This window comes from Nesoenas mayeri (assembly GCF_963082525.1).
Source record: "Nesoenas mayeri genome assembly, chromosome: 20".
NCBI lineage: Eukaryota > Metazoa > Chordata > Aves > Columbiformes > Columbidae > Nesoenas > Nesoenas mayeri.
Window position 1 is genome coordinate 6232400 of NC_137569.1, and position 15708 is coordinate 6248107.

Sequence of the window (15708 nt, forward strand, 5' to 3'; positions counted from 1 at the left end):
TGGATTCCCCTGTCCTAGCATCAAGCCCTGCCTTAGTGCAGCTGGAGCTGTGGTCCCAGCACACCTCTGGTCTATTTGGTAACCCAAGAGCTAATTTTAATGTATTTTCTGGCAGCTGGTAAGTGCTGAAGTAAGGGCAGGGCTGCGGAAAGGGCGGCTGCACTCCCGGAAAGGCTCAGCATTGCCCTCAGCTACAGCACGCTGGAGCTGGGAGAGAGGTACCCATCCCCTCCTCGGACAAAATCACCTTTGTTCCTCCCGATAATCCGCTTCCTGACCAACGTGCTGCAGAAACCACCCCAGCCAGGTGAGAAGGAGCAGCCCAAGGACACGGCGCTGACAGGCAGCTCTGCAGAGGGCAACCGGCCCGTGCTACGGGCTCTGACTAGCACCCAAAGCTGTGGAGGAGCAACCGTGGTCGGTAGGGTGGGAGAGGGTATGGGGAAAGGGGAGCTGGGTCCTCTCGGTTACAGCAAAGGCACTTGCAGTGGACCCTTAGCTATGGGGTGCGCCTGTAACTCCCTCCTTTTTCCGTGTTCCTTCTCATGACATGGGGTAAAACCTCACCCTTCACTGGGGTCCTATGGGACAACAACCCATAAATGATGTGCCTGTTGGGACTAGCGCTCACTGGCTTCTCAGCCCATATCTGCTCGAGCAGAAATCACCGGCATTAGACATGACTGCTGCAGCTACAGCCTAAGTGCTTTTAAATAAATTCCAGAGAGCTTGAACCATGCTGAAGCGTGTGATTGAGAAGTGATGACGGGCATGGGGACAGACAAACGAGGGGGACACCACTGCCTGCCGGTGCAGGAACCTGCGTGGGATGGAGATGCCGCATCCAAGCCTGACACTTAAAATCACAGCAGAGTTCGGGTTGTAAGGGACCTTTAAGGGTCTGGCTAGTCCAGGATGACACAGAAAACCCCCGGAGGACCGGATGACATTCTCGGCTGCCACACGGCCGGGTGGGCACTAGGTGGCACGCATTTTCAGGAAGAATCGCTGGAAGCAGCTGGGAGCCGGGCTGGGTTCAGGCAAGGAGCTTCACCAGTGTCATCCCCGGGGAACCAACCGCTCTGGGGGACATGGCGATGGGCACAGCGAGGAGAGCACGGAGAGGTTGGACAGGGAAACTGCGTTGTAATTAGCACTGATGGGAAGGTGAGGATGGCCAGAGCGGGCAAGACAAGCACATGGCCCAGAGGAGCCATCACTGGTGGTTTCTTCGCTGGATTTTGCAAAGGCAGTGGTCATAGAATCAGAGAATCATAGAACAGTGTGGGTTGGAAGGGGCCTTCAAAGCCCACCCAGTGCCACCTCTACCATGAGCAGGGACATCTTCACCAGCTCAGGGTGCTCAGAGCCCCGTCCAGCCTGGCCTGGGATGTCTCCAGGGATGGTTCATCCACCACCTCTCTGGCCAACCTAGCACAGGCTCTCACCACCCTCCTTTACAGGGGTTTTAAACTGAAACAGGGTAAATTTAAGTTGGACATAAGTAAGAAATGCTTTACACTGAGGGTGATGAGACCTAGTTCTGGTTGCCCAGAGAATCTGTGTATGCACCATCACTGGAGATGTTCAAGGTCAGGTTGGACGGAGCTCTTAGCAACCTGATCAGGGTAGGACTAAATGGTCTTCAAAGGTCCCTTCCAACACAAGCCATGCATGATTCCATGGTTTCCCTGGAGAAGGCAAGCAGGGAGGTTAGCAGAGGTCACAGAGCATCTCCCATCATCAGTAGGGAGTGGGGACATGTCCCCTTCAGCAGCCAAATCCCAGGTGTCAGAGACCAAGGTCACCCAATAAGAGCAAGATGGCCTTAACAGATCCCACCTCTGCTTTGTCTCATCAGTCCCTGGCAGGGACCAGCAGCAGCTGCTGCAGAGGAAAATGAAACAAAATTTCACCTATTATCCTCTGACTGCAGAGGAATTTCTTCCTAATTCCTGTCACTTCAGGTTTGTCTGCTCGGGGAAATTAATCTGAAATCAAGTGGGCTGTGAATTCAGAGCCCCGCAGCGATCCCAGCAGAGCTTGGACAGGGAGTTTGATAAGTGGCCGGGCTATTCCCCAGAGCATCAGGCTAACGCTGGCAATTTAACAGCGCCTGGAGCTGCAGGTTTTCTGTACACTAGTGCAGGACCTTGAATCAGAAACACACGAGATGGAGCAGCCATGGGGAAATTAATTCAACTGCCTTCCAGCCTCACTGCAAGAAAAGAAACCGGGAGAAGACAAATATTTGGCTAGGTGCGCCGGTGTGGGGATGGCCCAGACAGAGGGTGACCCTGTGCTGAAGGACTCGCTGCTTCAAATGAGGATTCAGGGACCATGCAGAGAAGGTTGTTTCAGTGTGTGAGTGCAGGAAACAGGGATTCTGCTGGAAAAACAAACAAACAACAACAAAAAAAGCCAACCAAGCATAAGGGACTGTGTTAAACTCTGTGGATTGTTAGGGTAAAAATGGTGTCACACTCATGGTGTCACACACACACAGTGTCACACACTGTCACACAGTGCCGCACACTCAGTGCCACACACTCACAGTGTCACAGTCACAGTGCCACACTCACAGTGCGACACTCACAGTGCCGCACACAGTGTCACACACTCACAGTGTCACACTCACAGTGCCACTCACAGTGTCACACACTCACAGTGTCACACACTCACAGTGCCACACTCACAGTGCCACACACAGTGTCACACACTCACAGTGTCACACACAGTGTCACACACTCACAGTGCCACACTCACAGTGCCACACACTCACAGTGTCACACACTCACAGTGTCACACTCACAGTGTCACACTCACAGTGCCGCACACAGTGTCACACACTCACAGTGTCACACTCACAGTGCCACACACTCAGTGCCGCACACTCACAGTGTCAAACTCACAGTGCCGCACACCGTGTCACACACTCACAGTGTCACATTGTCACACACTCACAGTGCCACACTCACAGTGCCACACACAGTGTCACACACTCATAGTGTCACACTCACAGTGCCACACACTCAGTGCCACACACTCACAGTGTCACACTCACAGTGCCACAAACAGTGTCACACACTCACAGTGTCACACACTCACAGTGTCACACTCACAGTGCCACACACTCAGTGCCGCACACAGTGTCACACACACGGTTTCACATACGCACACAGTGTCACACACGCAGTGTCACACATGCAGTGTCACACACGCACACAGTGTCACACTCACAGTGTCACACTCACAGTGCCGCACACAGTGTCACACACTCACAGTGTCACACTCACAGTGTCACACTCACAGTGCCACACACAGTGTCACACACTCACAGTGTCACACTCACAGTGCCACACACAGTGTCACACACTCACAGTGTCACACTCACAGTGCCACACACTCAGTGCCGCACACAGTGTCACACACATGGTTTCACACACGCACACAGTGTCACACACGCAGTGTCACACCCGGTATCACGCGCACCTCCGTGTCACACGCGCGGTCACGCCCACGCGCACGCACTCGCCCCGTCCCCGCCCCCGCACTACATCCCCCAGGCGGCCGCGCGCGCGCATGCGCAGTGTCCGTCGCGGTGTCTCATGGCGGCGCCGGGACGCGCCCGCCCCGCAGCAACCGCCGCCGGGACTCGGGTGAGGGGCCGGGGCCGGGCGGGACGGGACGGGACGGGCTGGGCAGCGCCGCGCCGGGCAGCGCCGCGCCGGCAACTCCTCCCCGGCAACTCCTCCCCTGTGGTTCGAGGGTTCCGGGCCGTCCGTGAGTGTTTCCCCTCCGTGGCCATCACGGGTACGAGCGACCGGTACCGACGCGCGGCCGCCGCGGGCCCGACCTGCCGCTGCCCGGGACACTCCAGCCCGCTTGGAGCCGGCGGTGGGCGGCCGGGGCAACCGGGCCTTCCCCTGCGGGCCCGGAGGGTCGTTCCCCCCTCGGGCTGCGCACGGTTCCCCTGCACCAGGCCGCAGCCCCCCGGGGGAGTCGGTGCCGCCCGGACACCCCACAGCCCCTGCGGAGCCCGGGCCGGGTCCTGCCCGGGGTGCCCGGGTGTCGGGAGCGGAGTGCCGTGCTGAAGCCGGGGGGCGGCTGCCTGGGCTGCGCTGGGGCGGTGGGTGCTGCCGGGGGTCCCGGGCAGAGCTGAGCTCCAGTGGCCCCGGTTCCACGGCTGCCCTGGACAGGACGTGGCTTTGCCCTTCCCGGCGCTGCCGTCCCAGTGGGAGCCGAAGCTTTCAGGAAGCTGGAGGAGCCCTCCAGACCTTGCCAGGTTTGCAGCCTTACGTGTGAACAGTTTCCCCACAAATAAATAACCTGTTCCAGTGCACAGAAGGGCCCTGGAGCGAGGGATTGGGGGTTCGGGGTGACCCTGTGTTCAGGTGTATGTACCTGCCCTCCTCTCACTGCCTCTGCTTTCCTATTCACTTGTGCCTGAAATAAGCTCTCTGCCTAGCTGCGAGGCAAACGCTTTGTTCTGTTTCAGTTGCAATCTTTATTTTCTCCTCCCAAGTGAACCCTCTTGAAGCTTGTTTTGAATGGAAGAAGTCCAGGTTCGGAGCGGTCGGGGGTTTTATTTCTTCTGTTCTTTTGGCTGTCAACCCAGCCACCTTGTGCCGTGAGGATCAGCAAAGGCAGGACTGTGTGAGGACAGATCAATCTGTGCCGCTGGTGTTATTGATTCGACCTCCCGTCTTCCACCTTGCTCAGTTCTTGCCCCTGGGTTGCTGCTGGCTGTGCGCTGGTCAGCACTGGGTGCTCGTGTACGCAAAGGTGTGTTTGGATACCAGTTACCTGGCGAGAGTTTCAAACCCTGTTGCGTGGCTGTGTTCACAGCTCAGGTTGCGCAGAAGTGCAGGTCGGATGATTGGGCGGACCCTGGCTGGGTGTTTTGGGGTCAAAGTTGCCCAGGGCCCCTGTAATGCTGCTCTAGTCTCGCACCTTGTGTAGGGTCATGGGCTTATTACAGCCCCTCCCTGCCTCCCTGAGCTTCATGTGCTCTCCTAATCCATGTGTTAATCTTCTGCACGGGCTCTTTGTAGCACTTCCAGTCCCATCTCTCATGTGGTGCTTAACAAATCCCTCTTAGGTACCCTCTTTTCTCAGCAACCTGCTGAAAAGTCTCTGTTTTGCCAACCTGGTGATTTTTATTTTTTGAATGCAGCCCAGTTCAAGGGCTCCTGAGGGCCCTTTCTTTGCCAGGTACAAACTGGCATATCATTGAAACTTTTATCAGCGCTGGCAATTTCAGTTCAAAAACTTAAAAAGGGACTTGGTGTTTTGAGAAATCATCTCAGACCCGTGAATTTTAAGATTGCACATTTAAAATGAAAGAAAATTCTGCTTCCTGGAAGTAGAACAGGTTTGCAGGTGTCTTTCAAATGCTTTGATTCCCACCTGCTCCTCTGCAGCTTTCTTACCACCATTCGCTGGAGCTTGAGGAGCAGGGAGTGAATCTGCTGGGAAACACAACTGACATGCACCAAATTCCCTTCCTGTCCAAGTCTTCGATTAAAGCCACATGGGCAAATGTTCCTGAAGTCGTGCTGAGGCATAAAGAGCCAGCCAAACAAATCCAAATTCAAGATCTGAGCCCAAGTTACGAATTACCTTTGGAGTAGAGAGCAGTTGGATGGATTGTTGAAGTTTGTACTTCAAGTAGTCAGAAGCTTTGTTTTCATTTGGGGCAAGGTGGTCCACAGGATTACTAATTGAAGCCAGGACTGGATAAACATAGTTTTTAGGGATTGGTACGACTTTGAGCTTCTCGGGGCACTTCTAAAGCTCAAGGTGAAGTGTTACAGTCTGTGGGATTTTAGCAAAGACATGTAGTTACTCTCTCGGCACTGCTGATCTTCCCAGGATGGACTCAGCATGAATGAGCTGCTGCAGCTGGACTGCTCTGGTGTCTGTAACACAGTGGGATGTATAACACATCCCGAGCCACAGCCAGACATCTCTGCTCAGCTCTGCTGCCCCAAACCCTCTCTGCATTGCTGTGGCACACGGCAGCCCCTGGGGGGTAGGCTGAAAACTGCTCCAGCAGTTCTGGTATTTAATTTCACAGCTTTTAATATTTGTATGCTGCTGAATTCATGGAGCAGGGAAAGAACTGCAACTTCAGGACTTTTTTTTTTTTTTTTTTCCGCTCCTGTTTGCCTTAACTCAGGGACTCACGTAATTTTGGCTTACTGAAGCGTTCCCGCATTCCTCGCTTCCCAATCCCTGCTAACAGCTGCTGGCTCAAGCAGCGTTTAGGAGCGAGAACTGCCAGGAGGCTGAAATCCGCCCCTCGCTGCTCCTTTGGACCAGCAGTCCCAGCGCAGGAAATGTTTTTCCATTCTGATGGAGAAGTGAATGTCAGAGCACGCGGCACTCGCGTGCGGCCGCGCAGGGTACCTTTGCTTGCATGTGGTCCAGGATTCAGCCACTGCTGCCGTCCAAGGGGCTTTTGTCACCTGGCCAGAGTCACAGCAAATGCAAAGTTGTATGTGAAGGAGGCAGCTTTTCTGCTGGGATATATCCTCTTTTTTCCATTTCCTGCTGCTGTATTTCGAGAAGGAAGGAACACAAATCACCATCTCTCTCCAAACAGCCTCCCTCTGCTCTCCTGCTCTGCTCGTGGCTGTAGGATGTGCCAATGAATATTTGGTAACAACTTTGGAAGGTAAAAGGTGTTGGCTCTCAATTTGGGGTTCAGAGCACCTGATGCAGGTGGGTAGGACAGAAAACCCTGCTTCAGCTCACGCTGGTCCAAGCTGAGCATGGAAGTGCTGGTGGTCCCTGAGGAGCAGACATGTTGGTGTGAAACCTGCCATAAAAAGAGCTGGCAGAGGCAGGTGTCGGGTTTGATACCTCAAATTTTAAGTTGCTGTGGTGAGCAGTAAAAGAGCCATCCTTGGTGCATTAGGGAAGAAGGAATTGGATCGAAAGATCGTTTGCTGAGACCAGGGTCTTCTGTTGGTGATCTAGAGTGGTTTGTCACTGACAGCAGTTGAGCTGGGGGTGTTCTGTAAAAATCTCAGAGCAGCCCATAAGCTAATTTACAATGAAGTCGTGGAGAAAGCGTTGCTTTCCTCTTATAAATGCAGACGTGTGGGTGTGTCTGTTCTTTGCTCTCTCTTTTTCTATTTCTTTTTTTAAGCTAGCAAGGCACACGAGCATGATGGATGGGACACTCTATGGAGCGTGGGATCTTCCCCCCTCCGTCAGGGATGTCATTCTCCGCGCAGATGGCATCCTCCGGTGGAAGCCACCCACTGCTGCTCTGCCTCTTGGGAGAGATGAACTTTTCCATTTGACGGGAAGGAAGTTCTCAGCTCCCTGCTGACGGATAGGAGTTAAGCGAGCAATCAATGACTTGAGACCTTAGGAGGGAGAAGGCGACTTTATTTTACAACAAAACGAATTTAACTCATTCACAGTCATACCCACCTGCTCATGAGCACCAACATGGGGATCTCCAAGTGGTGTGTCTGGCATTTGGGCATCAAGACACATGTGTCCAGATGGTCTGGACAGGATTCCTTGCGATGACACAGCAGATAAGGAATGCCAGATTTCAGACCTCTGATGTCTCTTGAACGGCTTGGTGACCATATGATGGCTTTGAGGCTGCTTTTTTACATCCCTTGTGGGCTAAGAGTGGTGGTGATCTTATGTCTCTGCTTTCTGTGAGGATTTACTCACTGCCCTTTGTGTCTTTATCTGGATGTCTTAAGGCTCCTACCCCATTCTCTGTTCTTCCCCAAGTCATCTTTTAATGGCTTGAGTCTTTGTTGATGCCGATTGTCCTTTGTTTCAAGATGTTCCTTGTTTTCCAACCCGAGAAGCTGCAGCCAGGTGTGCCACAAACCACAGGAAGCAGAGTCTCTATTCTACTTGTTGCTCTAAATTAGGAAGAAAAGGTCCTAGCATTGGCAAGGTGTGAGTGCTGGTACCTCATTTGCCCTTGACCAGAAGTTTTGAGGCCAATCCACTTCTCTCTAGTCTCCTAAATGCACAGTGAGCATCTCCTGTGAAACACCAAGCTTGTTTCCCTCTCTTAAATGGCTTGTGTGGGATGGATGTGGGGTGGGCTGGATTTGGGGCATCATTCTCACCTCCGTGTGCTCTCTTTGTTTCTTGCTGCAGGTCCCCCAGAAGAAAATGGTGTAAGGCCAGCCAGCACAGCTGCCACTTGGAACCGCGGCGTGCCCAGACCTCAGGGAGGAACATGGCAGCAGCTCAGGGAGCGGGAAGCAGTTTGGCTGGGCCATCCGGACTCCCGAGTTCTTCCCCAGGGCACAGCAGCAACTCCACGGCAGTGGCAGTGTGGGAATGGCAGGATGAATTTGGCAGGTGGAGGCCTTACCGAGGGAATGTCTGCAGCTACATCGAACAGGTTTTTCAGGCCTCGCAGCAGAAGGGCCGGCGTTCAGGGTCAGGGCTTGTCAGCAGCATCGCTTTGGGACATGCGGATCCTGTCTTGGCGCCCTACGTCATTGACATCCCAAGCTTGACGCAGTTTCGACAGGACACAGGTAAGGGAGCTTCCCTGCCCGTGCTGGGGTTTTGGTGAGATAAGCAGGACCTTGTTCCGCACAGGAGAGCCCTACAAAGCTCTGCTGGGCAGTTCTTTGATTGATGGCAAGTCTGTGTCTCTGCTGATGCTGTCTGCTGTCCAGCATATTAGCATGTGAGCAAATTGGTCTTGGCTGGTGTGAATCTGCAGTGATTTCTTGAGGTGCCTCATCACGGGACCTCTGGAGCTCAGAGCTTGTGAGCCAGAGCCCTCAGAGCTGGAAACCCCCATCCATTCAAGACCACTCGCATAAAAAGGCCTTTTTATGATTCAGACCCTCCCGTTTGAATCCCTTGTTCCCTCCGCGACTGGAGTGCCAGCTGCTTTACCTTGGCATGCAGACCCGCGCAATCTGCTTTGTGAGAGCCTGCAGCCCCCACAGAACACTGTAACACTGCAGCAGAATATTCCCTGTGCTTGTGCTGCACGGGGCTGGCTTGCTTCCTCCCAGGGAGGAAGGGTGGGCTGGTCTTAATAGCAGGATTGAGACCTAATTTTCATTCTCATCTTGTTTCTGTTTGGGGTCACTGAGGCTAGCAGCTCAGAATTTGCTGAGGTGACTCCTACCCTCTTTTGTTCCAGATGTGCTGAGCAGCTGTAGCTTAGAAAGGGGGCAGGGCTGGAATGCATGCTCTTCATCTCCGGAAAATCCAGGGACATCCCAAATTACACACCCCAAATGAATGGCTGCTTTGGAAAATTCTCTGTGCATCAGTTTCCTCTTTGCCAACCTCTCTCCCATCACCCTGGGATGCAGTCAAGCATCACCCCAAGCTTTAGAGATGGGCAGTGTGCTGGCTTCTTGCCAATTGAAGCAATAACTGAGCAATATCTTGTATCAACTGCACGATTGGGTAATTCCTACAGGAAATGGAAGTGGTTAGAGCAAATGCGAGTGGTTATCACAGCTGCATCCGTGTTTTTGTTCTGACTTGATGACTTTAGGATTAGTTTTTCTAGCGGTGTCCTGAGCGAGGAGCTTTCTTAGCTGGGTGCCTTGGCAGGGCTGCTTATGCTCAGCGTGGCCTGTTTGAGCTCTGGGAAGCACTGCTGAGGCTTCAAGAAATACCACACGGACCACCAGAGATGGAACCAGCAGCTGTTTCTTTCTTGTTTACTTCACACCAAACTTGTGGAGAAGCCTTCCAGCCTCTTGTCCTTTTGGGCTGTGCTCCAACACGTGGACAAGGGTCCTTGTCAGGCAATGGCCTGGTTTGGTGAGGATGGGAAAGGTGAAAGATGTGTCCCAGTGTGAATGGGACATCCTTCTCCATGGGTGGAGCTGTCACTCCGCAAAGGTCTGTATCTCTTTAGACCCTTGGGAGAGATCTCAAAGCACCTAGTGAATGTCATCCACCTCATGGTCATTTGGACTTGGTCGCCTCTGGGGAACAGCCTGACACAATTTTGGAAGTGACATTGGCTGACGTGATCTCAGCTTTCCTCGGATGAGATCTGTGGTTGAGTCGTTAATAACCAAAAAGCTGATTCCGCTTCACAGCTCTCCTGCTGTGTTTCCCATCAATTTGGAGGGATGCTGAGCAGAACGGCGAGGTCTGTGAGCCTCCCTCTGCAAGTACCTGTATGCTCTACAACGTGATGATTGGAAACACTCTCATATCCCCTTTTCAATGACCCAGTTCTAAGCAAAGCTTTTTCTCTCTACAAGGCTCTGCCTTAAAACGTGAACCTTTCTGAGCGAGCAGCCAGCTGACCTTTGTCATGTGCTGGAGAAAAGAATCTCCGCAGGAAACATCCCCATGAAAAGTCTTTAAACAGAGCAAAAAATAGGCTGTTGTATTCTGCTCATTAGCTATTAGACAGACAAATAGGCTCTTCAAAGGAAGCCAGGGAGAATAACAGGAAGCCAGTGTTAACGGGACCAGTATCCCCACCAACGGGGAATGACAGCTGTGCTGGGGGATCTTGTGGGCAGGATTAGCTGTGGGTTTCAGCTGCTGGTCAAGGCAGATTAGCTGGGAGTGAATGTGAGGGAGCAGCAGGAGTTGTCTTCTCGCCACAGCTGTTTGCCCACCCGGGGAGGAATGGATATTTCCCTGCCAGCCTGGGGGAAGGGGGATGTTTTCCAAGTGCATAGCTTTGGTCTTGTTATTGACTCCTAAAAGCTCTTCTCTCTGCTGCTGTTTTGGGATGTTAAACATACAGGTTGCTTACAGACTCCTCGAATCCTTTCTCTGCTGCTTTTAGCTTCAGACCTGCCAATGGGTATCCTGGGACAGTTCTCCACAGGCTTTAGGTGCACATACTTGTAAGTGTGCCTGTTTTCACCTGGGGTCCTAAAGCACAGTGTCGTAACTCTCATGACCTCTTAGGTGGCTTTATCTTGATCTTTTTTTTTCTCTTCTTGGTGCTGTTGTTCTCTGAACTCCTCCTGCATCCCCAGACTTGCTTGCCCTGTGGCATTTCCTGCTCTTCATTCTCAGTGCGGAGTGTTGCTGAGGATTTTCCCAACACCAGCAGTTTTGACCCTGCTGCAAGAACCTGTTTTTGCAGAGGTTGCAGAGCTTCTGTCCTGTAGGGTGGCTTACCTCCCTCTCATTAGGCTTTTTCTTTTATAAAGAAAGGAATAAATTCACCAGGAGTGAAGTCACGCCGGAGAGCCAGGCTGCCGGGGGGTTTTGAGCTCCCGCTGTTGCTGTCGAGCAGCCTTGCAAGAGCAGCATCTCCGCTTTCATTTATCTTTCTTTGTCTGAACAGCTGCTCTCTCCGGTTTCCAAATTACTTCATTTTCTTCTCCTCTCTAGTCTTACTGTGTCTCCCAGCAGCCAGGAGACACTGACCCTGTCCGTTCCCTCTCCAAAGTCATCCTCCTCCTTGTGGGACTTCACCTGCTCCCCCAAGAGCAAAGTTGCCCAGACCCCCTGTAGCAAAGTGGGTGTTAAGCCCCGTAAGTGCTTCTGCAAAGCACTTCCCGATGGTGTCATGTCTCTATAGTTACTCTGTTGTCAAGGCTGTGGGAGTTGTTTCTTTTCTTTAACCAGATCTGTGCCTCAGCCTGATATATATATATATATATTTTTTTTTTTTTAACTTATTTTAGCGTCAGGGAGGCATATGTGATCTCTGTGCCTTTGTGCTCGGGTGTGTCTGTCCTCCACATCCTCTCTCCTTCCCTTCTTTCCCACCCTTCCTCCCAGCAGCTTTTGAACCTGCTGCCAGCTTGCTATCAGATTTGGCAAAGGGACGGGGATCTTGGGGGGTATTACGTTTCTCTGAGCTTCATGACCAATCCCAGCCCTGTCGGGAAGAGCAAGTCTGTTAGTGCTCCTGCTGAGGAAGAGGTGAGGAAGACCACTGTGATGTAGACACTGCGGATCTGTGCAGAAGCAAGTTCCTGAGACCAGATCCCACTTATTTCGCTGCTCACAAGATGATTTCATGTTTTTTCCCCTCTCCCCACGCAGGGACGATGCGGGCTGTCCGCAGGCACCTCTTCCCTGGAGACTCTGCCGCTGGCCAGGGCATCGTCTGGGAGTGGCAGAACGATGAAGGTGGATGGTCCCCCTACGAGATGAACGTCTGCGTGTTCCTGGAGCAAGCCCATGCCATGAACCAGCACCAAGTAGATCTCGGACCCTTGGGCTACAACTACGAAGTGGACCTTGTGGCTCAAGTCCAGACCAACAAGACCACGAGGTTCCGCCGCAGCGTTCAGAGACGTTTGGATGCCCCGTACCCGGTGATGGCCTCCCCGGCACCTCTTCACACGGGGGTGGCTTGTTCTTGCCAGCAGTGCTGGCTGAACAGTGGGACTGGTCCCATCACCACACGCTACCGCCACTCCATGACAAACTTTCCCAACTCTTCCACTTCTCATCAGGTTCCTGGTAGGACAACGTCAGTAAGTTCTTCCAGCGTCGGCTTCGTGCCCTATAACAAACCGACTTTGTCTGGAGCAAGGTCAACACCGAGACTCAATGCACAGAGCACCTGGGCTTTGCCTCAAGCTGGGGGCCCCAGCACAGGACTGTCTGCGTCTAACGGAGTCAGGTACAGACCCGAATTCACCTTTAATACTGTACATGTGTCCAAGAGACCTGCTGTCCTCAGGTCTTCATTATCTAGGAGCCTCTCTGTCCCAGAGGACTTTACAAGGATCTTCTCCCTAGAAGGAGAGAGAGGTTTGTGCCTTTGTGTCCAGTACAGTGGATGAAAAGGCTTCTCCTCTGCTTTCCTCTTCTTTTCTCCCACTTGAAATACAGTCCTGGTCTACTGATCTTCCTGAACCACTGGAGAAAGCAGTCAGGTTGAAATTCTGCAGGCCTGAGAAAATTAATAGGGATTGATGATATTTTGGGTTACACTTGAAAACAACTTTGAGAGGGACCAAGTGAATGAAAAGGGGACTTCTGAATACCTTTAGTTAATTCAAAATACACGGGAAACATAGAGTAGAAGATTAAAAGCTCTTCCCCTGAAAGGAGGGGCCACAGGACTCACTGCATGTAGCTGAGACCTCATGAATTCTCTGATGAAATCAGGAAGTTCATGTTGGACGTTTTTAAGGTGAACAAGCAGGGAGAAAAAAAAAAGAACAAAAAAACCCCACAAAGACATAGATTCAATCAAGGATTTTTTTTAAAATTCACTGTGAAGATGTTTAGAAAACCAAATCAGTATTTTACTCCCCCTTCCTTTGACACCTGGAACCATATTGATCCCTCTCTATCCAAGATCAGTGGAGTGACACTAGCACTCTGAGTGGTGTCCAGGCTATTAATTGGGATAGATGCTGATGCAGAGGTGCCACTGGATAATCACTGAAGAGGTTCATTTCACACATGTTAAGGTGCCATGGTGCTTCACTGTTACGATGTTGGGGGACTGGAGGCACAAGCAGGACTCCAAATGATTTCAAATCCAGCTGAGTCTTGCCTTGCAAGGTTCATTTGCCATGTCCTTGCCTTCATCTTTCCTCAGTGACCCTTTCCTGGCTGGGTGACAATACTTGCACTGTCTGTCACCATAAATCGAGGACCAAGCAAGGGCTATCTGACTGCTCCCTCTGTAAAGGGCTGGAGCTATACAGAGCAGTGTATGCATTTCACCATAAATAATCCAGGTTCTGAACCACTGTGTGAGCACCCAAAAAACTAAAGGAGAACTTGCCAGGGCTGATTTACCTGTCCAAGCTCCCCTGAGTAAATACAGAGATAAGAGATCTAGAAGAGTGTTGAAAGCACACTCTGCTAATTACACAAGGCACAGGGCTTTGAGGTTTATTTTGAATCTCGTTTGTATTTTAAGCAAGATGGTGAATCGTGAGATATTTTCTGTATTGTCGTATCAGGACTTTCCCTCTTCGAGGTCACCTGAGTGAAGTAACTTCCTGCATCCTGTTCTTCTTTCTCACGGTCTTTTTCTGGTGCTTTCATTGCACTTGCTGATTTTTTCGTGACATCTTAAGCATCCTCAATGCTTCTCTGTTCCAGTCACCTTCAAATAGGGCTGAAACACCCAGACGGACCCCAGAAAAACAAAGATGTGCGTTGGTGGCTTTTCACGGGTGATGCACAATGTCTGGATCTCCAGACCTTTGGGATTAGTTTTGCCAGGGGTGCTCCCTTTCCTCCCTGCCAGACAGACAAATGCACGCAGGGGGACAATCTCCACCTTCCAGTATTAGTGCTGTATGTGAAAGGGAGTTTTCCAGCACCAGCTGACAGCTCGATGGCTTTTCCACTGTCACCCTGTGCTGGGTTTGAGTTGGAAATGCTGCTAGGCGGGTGTAATTGCTGCTGGCTGGGCTTACAGCCTCAGGCTCCCGAAACCCATGTTCCAGCAAAAAATACTATAATTTCTGTGAATTAGGGGAAACCCGAGTAGCAAACTCTAACAATATGTTTCATTTAATTCCTAAGCCCGGAACATTCCTGGCTTATTTTATCCCATAGGTTCCCCATCTTTCCTACTTGGTGTTCGTTCCCCTTCCCTTGCAATCGCTGCCCTCTCTCCTCCTGCATCACGGAATAGCTTGGCCTTTGTGAAGGTGAAGTGCTAATTATCCTGCACTAATTATCCCACCAAGTTTTTCTGTCTGTATGCAGCATTGCTCATTTCTCTAAGCTGTGCTGTGCAGTTCCTGTGCTGGCCCGTGCTCGGAGGCTGAAGGGAGCAGCGGGCCATGGTGGATCCTCTGATGTCTAATAAAAGTTGTGTTCACCCCACAGCCTTTAGCTCCCAAGCAGCCCTGGCAGATTACTTGCATGTACAAAACTGCTTATCTTCACAAAGCTTACAGGGATGACCCAGCTCTTTCTTCTCGGAGCTGAGCAGCAACTGGCAGAAGGGCTCAAAAGCTATTAGGGAGAGGCTGAAAGACGATGTGGTTGTATACACCTGGTTTCACTAGGAAACGCAGCTAAAAATGGGAGCACTGAAGCAAACAGCTCTCCTGCAGGACTGAGAAAGAGGTGCAGCTCATCTTGGAAAGCTGCCTAAGTCCCTGTGTGGCTGTGACACTTATTTCTTCCTTCACATCTAATACACAGGCAGGAATACCCCCCAGTGTGGGCTGTTAGTAGCACAGGCATGCCTGAGTGTTTGTGGCATTGGCGGTGATTAAACATATTTCCTGCTTGCTGGGTGAGAGAGGGTGGAGCTCGGGCACTTCAAAACACAGGTTTAATTTCCCTGTGCTCTCAAGAGGGTCAAAGTCTCTGGAAAACCCAGAGAGGAGTGCCAAGGCTTAAAAAGACACTAATATCCTTGGCTCTGCTGCTAATGTATTAAATACATGTGGGCAAGTTATTTTGCTTCTTGGTGCATTAGTTTCCTCCTGTGTATGAAACATAGTTAACAAATCCGGCCTCTCTCACAGAACTGAAATCTGCAGATGGAATGTGACACAGCAAGGGCAGTGTCCTTCTCTCAGTGCTGTTACCCAGATCTGTGAAGCGGGGACCAACTCCCCCAGCTCCCAGCCACCTCCTGGCATCATCCTTCCGCCCCTGGTGGTAAAGCACCCATCCCTGGGGCAAGAGCTGCCCCGCTCCCTGCGCTGTGTGGGATAATTACAGACGGGCACTCCTGAAATGCAGTAAGGAGTGCCTGGTTGTAATATGAGCAAGTAAAGCTGCGGGAAGCAATCTGCCAGGGGATGTATTAATTAG

The 15708-nt window shown here is 51.7% G+C and overlaps 1 protein-coding gene across 3 annotated transcripts in view; it reads left to right on the forward strand.

Annotated features, from left to right (window-relative positions):
* The first annotated feature begins 3605 nt into the window (after window positions 1–3605).
* DTX2 (deltex E3 ubiquitin ligase 2) overlaps window positions 3606–15708 on the forward strand; it is a 31620-nt gene continuing 19517 nt past the window's right edge. For 2 of the 3 annotated variants that reach the window (XM_080357011.1, XM_080357013.1), the window contains exons 1-3: window positions 3606–3659; window positions 8146–8534; window positions 12001–12586. In XM_080357011.1, the coding sequence (XP_080213137.1) occupies window positions 8228–8534; window positions 12001–12586 (893 nt within the window). In that variant the 5' untranslated portion in view covers window positions 3606–3659; window positions 8146–8227. Of the gene's footprint in view, window positions 3660–4212; window positions 4286–8145; window positions 8535–12000; window positions 12587–15708 lie in introns of those variants that run through there. The other variant, XM_080357012.1, reaches the window with a different exon arrangement.